General features: G+C 47.2%; 1 protein-coding gene across 1 annotated transcript in view; it reads left to right on the top strand.

Moving 5' to 3' along the window:
- GOLGA1 (golgin A1) overlaps nucleotides 1–6,246 on the top strand; it is a 32,043-nt gene that overhangs the window by 15,619 nt on the left and 10,178 nt on the right. Inside the window, exons 8-16 of the mRNA XM_015422594.1 lie at nucleotides 333–502; nucleotides 1,461–1,572; nucleotides 1,985–2,080; nucleotides 2,530–2,655; nucleotides 2,963–3,058; nucleotides 3,984–4,079; nucleotides 4,196–4,291; nucleotides 4,712–4,864; nucleotides 5,548–5,643. Coding sequence (XP_015278080.1) covers nucleotides 333–502; nucleotides 1,461–1,572; nucleotides 1,985–2,080; nucleotides 2,530–2,655; nucleotides 2,963–3,058; nucleotides 3,984–4,079; nucleotides 4,196–4,291; nucleotides 4,712–4,864; nucleotides 5,548–5,643 — 1,041 coding nt within the window. The remainder of the gene's footprint in view (nucleotides 1–332; nucleotides 503–1,460; nucleotides 1,573–1,984; nucleotides 2,081–2,529; nucleotides 2,656–2,962; nucleotides 3,059–3,983; nucleotides 4,080–4,195; nucleotides 4,292–4,711; nucleotides 4,865–5,547; nucleotides 5,644–6,246) is intronic.

The raw sequence follows: 6,246 nt of genomic DNA, 5'->3' as shown, positions 1-6,246 counted from the left end.
ATAACTGCTAGTAGATAGATGGACCCAGGGATTGACTCAGTATGAAGCAACTTCATATGTTCAGGGTTTGATGAGCCTGGCTGCCAGGCTCTAGTTGACTGCTGCTTTTCCCCTTGCATCTGAGCCCACAGTACTTTGTCCACTCTCTCCTGCTGCCACTGCTAGTCCTCCTTCCTCACTCTATCCTTCCCTTCTCTTTACCTCCCACCCTGTAATTCTGGGGTGGCAAATGCTTATGCGTAACTGTAATGATGGTGGGGAAAGTTGCTCTACTGCAGAAGTGCTGCCTTTGAACTGCTTGATGTGTGTGCTCTATTTTTTAAAACACCCAGCTTTTGAAGAAAGAAGAGTCCCTCACTCAAATGGAGAGAGAACTGGAAGCCTCTAGGAAAGAACTCTCCCATGCTCGAGAAGACCTACAGGCCTCTAACGCTTTGTCCTCCCGTCTGGCTGCCGAGTTGCAGGAGCTACGGCAGCAGTATGCGGGCCTGGAGGCAGAGAGGTGGGAAGGGTCAATCTTGCCTCTGTTTTTTCTGCTTGGTTCTTGGTGTGAGCATGTTGTGTGGTGGGAGGGCTTGTGTGCCTGAATTCTTGGGATGATTGGGTGGATGTGGGGGAATTCCTTTGGGTTAATGCTGTCAGATGTCTTTGGGTTGTCTGGGATGACCTTAGAGTGAATTGGCATTGGTGGATTGTTGTCTTCACTCTGGATGAAGAGATGTTGGGGGAACTCGGGCCTGAATGACTGAAGCCTCATGGTCTGAGGCTTTCAAGACCTGGCCTACTGATGAGCTAGTTTAGACTGCGGGTGTTATTGGGGTAGCCACCCATTGCCCCTGCCTAGGTCTGATCTCTCTGGACTAAATCCCACCCCCCACACTGGCCAGTGTTATGAATTTATGAAAACTGCTGAAAGGTATCGGTTACCACAATATCCAGCTCCACCATTCACTGCCATTGACCTTCTCTTTGGGTCTCTATCAGGGAGAATAGGTAAAGGTAAAGGTTCCCTTGCTCGAAAGCCAGTTGAATTCGACTCTAGGGTTTCGGTGCTCATCTCCGTTTCAAAGCCAAAGAGCCAGCGCTGTCCGAAGTCATTTTCATGGTCATGTGGCCGGCTTGACTAAACACCAAGGCGCACGGAACGCTGTTACCTTCCCACTGAAGTGGTACCTATTTATCTACTTGCAGGGAGAATAGTGGGGTATAAATAAATATTCATGAAAAAACCTTGCAAACCAGTGGACAGCTAGCTCTTTGTGTGTGAGTGATGAGAACCTGCGATCTCATCACTTGCAGCTGTTGACTCCTTGAATGTGCAAAGGCTTTAAGAATGTTTCCCTTCCTAATTGGCCTTGGAGCTTTTGGATACTACAGAAGAGCTAGGAAAGAACCAGTTAACTCTTTGTTACATTGGCTCATCTTTGGCCATTGGGTGAACTTCTTTCCTTTTTGCAAAGGGATGTGCTCTTAGACGCAGAGGAGAGTGCAGAGAATAAGATTACCAACCTGGAGCAGCGGGGCCATGAACTTCAAGTGTACATCCAGCAGATGTCAGTAGATCTTCAAAATGTAAGCTGGGAAATGCTTGTGTTTCTCCCTTCAGTGTTCATCCTTCCTTGCTGGCAGAGAACACTGCCACAAGCTACTGTGCCCCTGATGAATTCACATTTAGTAGCATGCCTAGGTTTGCATCCAAGAAATGGATGACACAGCTTAATAGCCGGGTGGTTTACCTCTAAGTGAAGTTCACAGTTGTGCAAAGAATTAGCAACTCATGAATGATCCAAGAGGCAGCTAGCAATGAGGAGTGATTGGAAGAGCGGGGTGGGGGTGGTGAGAATTGTCAGGATGAGAAGCATGCCCCTCCCAGACAGTCATCTTACTCAACCTTGGCTGGATAAATTAGCTCCAAAGCAGTGGAGTTGTGGTGGCTCTATTTGCAAACGTTTGATTTTGAAGGTTTTTCTCTCTGATATTCTAGGCTCAGGTTACTGCCTCCAGTTATGAGAAGACATTGGAAACATTGCAGGCAGAACACGAAGCTCTGAAACTGGAGTATGAACAGCACAAGCAAAAGGTATGTCCTGGAACTTCCCATGCATGAGCACTGCAAACAACCAAAGACAACACCAAGTGCTTGAGCTATGCCAGAGGGAAGACCAAAACATTGGGCCAATGTACCTGTGCAACACTAATGTCTGTATTATCAGATTTCCAGAGCCACCAAAGCTGGAGCTGGTGGATGTTGATCTGTTCCTGATGCATGTTACAGGAGTGCTTTCGGCATAGTTTTCATGAACAAGATGACCTGCTGGGGTTATACTGGTTCTTGTTTTCTGGTACAATTTCTACAGCAGCTCTCGGAAGTTCTGCAAAAGAGCTGTCCCTCCCATCTTAATTGCTGGAGAGGGCTGTTCCCATATTCTTGCTGAGAAGTGCCTGTTTTGGTTGAAAGCTTCCTCTTTCCCCCTCTCCACTAAGCAGTTGACTGCAGAGCAATGATGTGTCTCTTGGGTGTTCCAACAGATGATTGGCGAAGTGGAGGAGAAAAACCAGCTCATGGGACACTTGCAAGGGAAACTGACCACTCTGGAGAAGCGATTGGAGGGGAACCTCTCTGGTGACGAACATGTACGGGAGCTGCTCCAGGAGGTAAGGAGTGCGTCACGGGTAGCATTTGGAAAGGATGTCAAGGCAGTGCACTAAGGACACGTAATTTTTTTTTGCATGGCATACCTTATCCTTAGCACCTTCTGAGGCCAGTGGAGCTTGCTTGTTCACACAAGTTCTTGCTCTGCAAGAGTACCCAGCTTCAATGGGTGTGCTTCCAGACTGGGTGCTGGCTTCCATAGAGGCTCTGTGGCTCCCTCTATGAGTGGCCTTTGTGAGTGGGCCACAGGGTGTGTCAGTTCCTTTGTAGTGCAGCTTGGGCTATAATGGCCGTTTGTGTTTTCTCCAGAAAAGTGCTCTGGAACAGCAGCTAGAGAGTGCCCTGCAGCAGCTTTCAGCAGCACGGACGAGTCACGCAGAGAGCGTGAGCCTCTTGGAGACTCAGGTATGCCTGCTGGACAAGGACTTTGTGTGAGAAAGCTACAGGATTCATACATCCTGAAGGACCATTCTTGACTTGGCAAATGCAAGTCTTAATTTGAAAAGTGGTTAGCATTGGAATCTGCTTTTAGTGCCACAGCTCAGGCCTGGGATTTGTGAGAGTGTAATTATTGTCTCTGAGCATGTGCAGAGCATCTCTTTCAATGCCAGCCCCATGCATTAGGGATTAAGAGAAACAATTTCCTGGGGAGAAAATCTGATCGTGTCTCTTAAATGAAATAGAAACTGGATTTGTAATGTTAATGTAAACGTATCCTTGAGAAGGGACAGGGGAAATAAACATATCTTTCCCTTCATGTTGAGAACTTAAATGCACCTTCAGGACACTTGCATGGAGTTCTGGCTCCAGGTGTGGGAATGTCACGTCTTTGAATGTCTCCCCCCCGCACTCCCTGCACTTATAGAACTGTCGTGTCAGGGAGGACAACCCATGTAGAGGTGGGCACGGGTATGTTATCCTGCACTTGAAGGGTGAAGCGATGGAGCTTGTGAAATCTTTCCTAATTATGCATCTCTGCACAGTTGAAGATAGTGACTTGATGCAGACATGGCACTGAGAGAAGGGAACTTAGCTATGGCTGGACATGGTGTTTAAACTGACAAGCTATAGTTTGTGGTCAGCTGGCATGCCAGAACTGGAACTCATGGATTGGCTAGCAAACTGTAGTTGGTGCTAACTATAGACTGGTATGGTGCCTGAATTGACAAATCAGAGTTGCAGCTGTTGCTCTCCTCCCAGATGCTGGGCATGAACTTATGTTTGTAGAAGCACTGAGAGGACAGCAAACACAAATCGACAAGCAGTTCTAATCCACAGCTGGTCTGGGAAGTTCAAACCATGACTTGAGCCAGAGCATGTTGCATCCTAGATCCACCAACTGAATTGCAAAGTAACAGAAGGGCAGGCGCAGCTGAGTGAGAGGGAAGAATCCATGCGGAGCATCCAGGAGAGCAGTTTGCACCAGGTAGAGGCAATGTGAGCCTGTGTCTTTCTTTTCTCCTTTTGTCGTGAATGGGGGTGGCTGTACCGGAAGTCAGTGGAGGGTTTTGGACCAGAAATGAATGTTTGTTCATCTTGCAGCTGAAAGGTCTGGAACAAGCCCTCCGGCTTGCCAACGAGGCAGCAGCAAAAAGTAAAGATGATGTCATAGAGAGAGAGCAGCAGATCCAAAAGCTGGTAAGTGGGAGGGGAAAAATAGATATTGAGAGCTTTAGCAGACGGAGTGAGTAAGGAATTTCTCCCCTTCCTCCCTGGCCAAGGAAGGGTGCAGGGATTATTCATTGCATTTTTATCCTGTTCATCTTCTATCATGGACATCCAGGCAGCACATTCTGTTACTGTCTGGCTTCAGACTAAATTGGTTTGTACTCATATAAAATAAACCTGAAAGATGTGTCAGAGTAAAGCTTGCCAGTTGGGTAAGGAAGGCCAAACAAGCTATTTTTTAACATAACAGTGCATAAGATTCACCAGGAGGCTGAACAGGCAGCATATAAACATCCTAAATAAACAAATGTATAAGCACATGTGCACACATCTTCCTTCTGGCACCTGTAAGATTGATGGAACTGCCTGCTTCTCTTTTTCTCTTGGCAGCAAGCAAACCTGGATCTGGAAATCATCAAATCAGAGGAAGCCGTCTCTGCTGTGAAGCATCAGTGTGCCGAGCAGGTCAAAAGACTTGAGGAGCAGGTTGCTACCCTTGAAGCAGCGCAAGAAGCTGAAAAGGCAGGTGCCCAGCACAAGATTGTGAGTACCATGTGCAAATCAAGAATCTGTGAACTGGAGAAACTTTGCTAGTCATGGGAGTGGCAAGGTTACCAAAACTTTGTTCCCAACTACTGAATCTTCTTTCATTCTCTGGCTTCTGGAATCTCTTTGGTCATCATCCACAAACATTGAAGCAAATCCGCCCAGCCATAATGGCGAGAAACTTGAGCATTTTGAGGCCCTAACTAGATGTCATGTCTGACAGGAGTCAGATTGGGGTTCCCCTGAGTCCAATTCAGTCCTTTTAAGTCAGACAAGACATCAGGGAACTAATGTTCCCAAATGCACTAGGGCCCAATTTGGCTTGGGCACTTGGCACTGCAGGAGAAAGTGGCTTCAACCTCCCCCCCCCCCCCCCCCCCGGTCATTTTCCTGAGCCGAAATGGGGGAGGGGCATGCCCCACTGTGGGAGTTGCATGCGCATCTGAAATGAGTTAGGTTAGGTAATTAGCTTGGTAATGAGTGACTAAAATGGACTCTGGTCCTTCACCTCATTGCTGCTCCCCTCTTGTCAAATTTTGTCCCCAGCGTCAAATTTTTTATTTCCTTGGGACAGGGATGTCTTGCCTTGCAGTTTGTAAAGCACCATGCCCATAAAAGGTGCTGTATAAATAGCAATATTCATCTTGATGAAGCAGTCCATTGCTTTCCCACTTCGTTAGAGCCAACTAGAGAAAGAAAATGAAGAACTGAAAGACAGCCACAGAGAATGTGAAAGCTCTTCAAGGAGGCAAGAGTCAGAATTGGAAAGGTTAAAGGTACGGGCAAGAAGAGGATGGGTGGGCTGGAGCTCTGTGTTCAGCCAGATGGAAGCTGGGGTCCTGTGGCTGGATTGGCAGCGTGACCAATGTTCTGGCAGTGCAGCAGAGAAGACAAAGCCCAAAGGTCAACGCAAATTACCATGTCATACTCCCAGACCTAGATAGCTCAAGCTAGCCTGTTCTCGTCAGATCTCGGAAGCTAAGCAGGGTCAGCCCTGGCTAGTATTTGGATGGGAGACCTCCAAGGAATACCAGGGTCATGATGCAGAGGCAGGCAATGGCAAACCACCTCTGAAACCTTTCTTGCCTTAAAAAAAAGAAGTCTAGCTTGCCACCTAGTGGTGCATAACACTAAAAGAGCTACAACTTCTGGTTGCCAGACAATCGTAGGATCTCCTGGCTATTCTACACACACTGCCATAAAATTATTATTATTATTACCAAATCATAGAGCCAGCTAGCTAGTTTCGAGGCCAGCTGGTCTAAAGGGAGGGAGTTTGAGAGACTTCATTTTTATTCTGTAAATGTTTATTTCTCTATCCCATCCCAGACAATGTGGAAATGAAGGGCAGGGTGGGGGTGCTTTGACTGGAAGTCGAT

Source organism: Gekko japonicus, unplaced genomic scaffold, assembly GCF_001447785.1.
Source record: "Gekko japonicus isolate JY-2015 unplaced genomic scaffold, Gekko_japonicus_V1.1 scaffold1640, whole genome shotgun sequence".
In the NCBI taxonomy this organism is placed as follows: Eukaryota; Metazoa; Chordata; class Lepidosauria; order Squamata; family Gekkonidae; genus Gekko; species Gekko japonicus.
The sequence above is the reverse complement of the archived record's forward strand: the minus strand, read 5'-3'. Positions and strand labels throughout refer to the sequence as shown.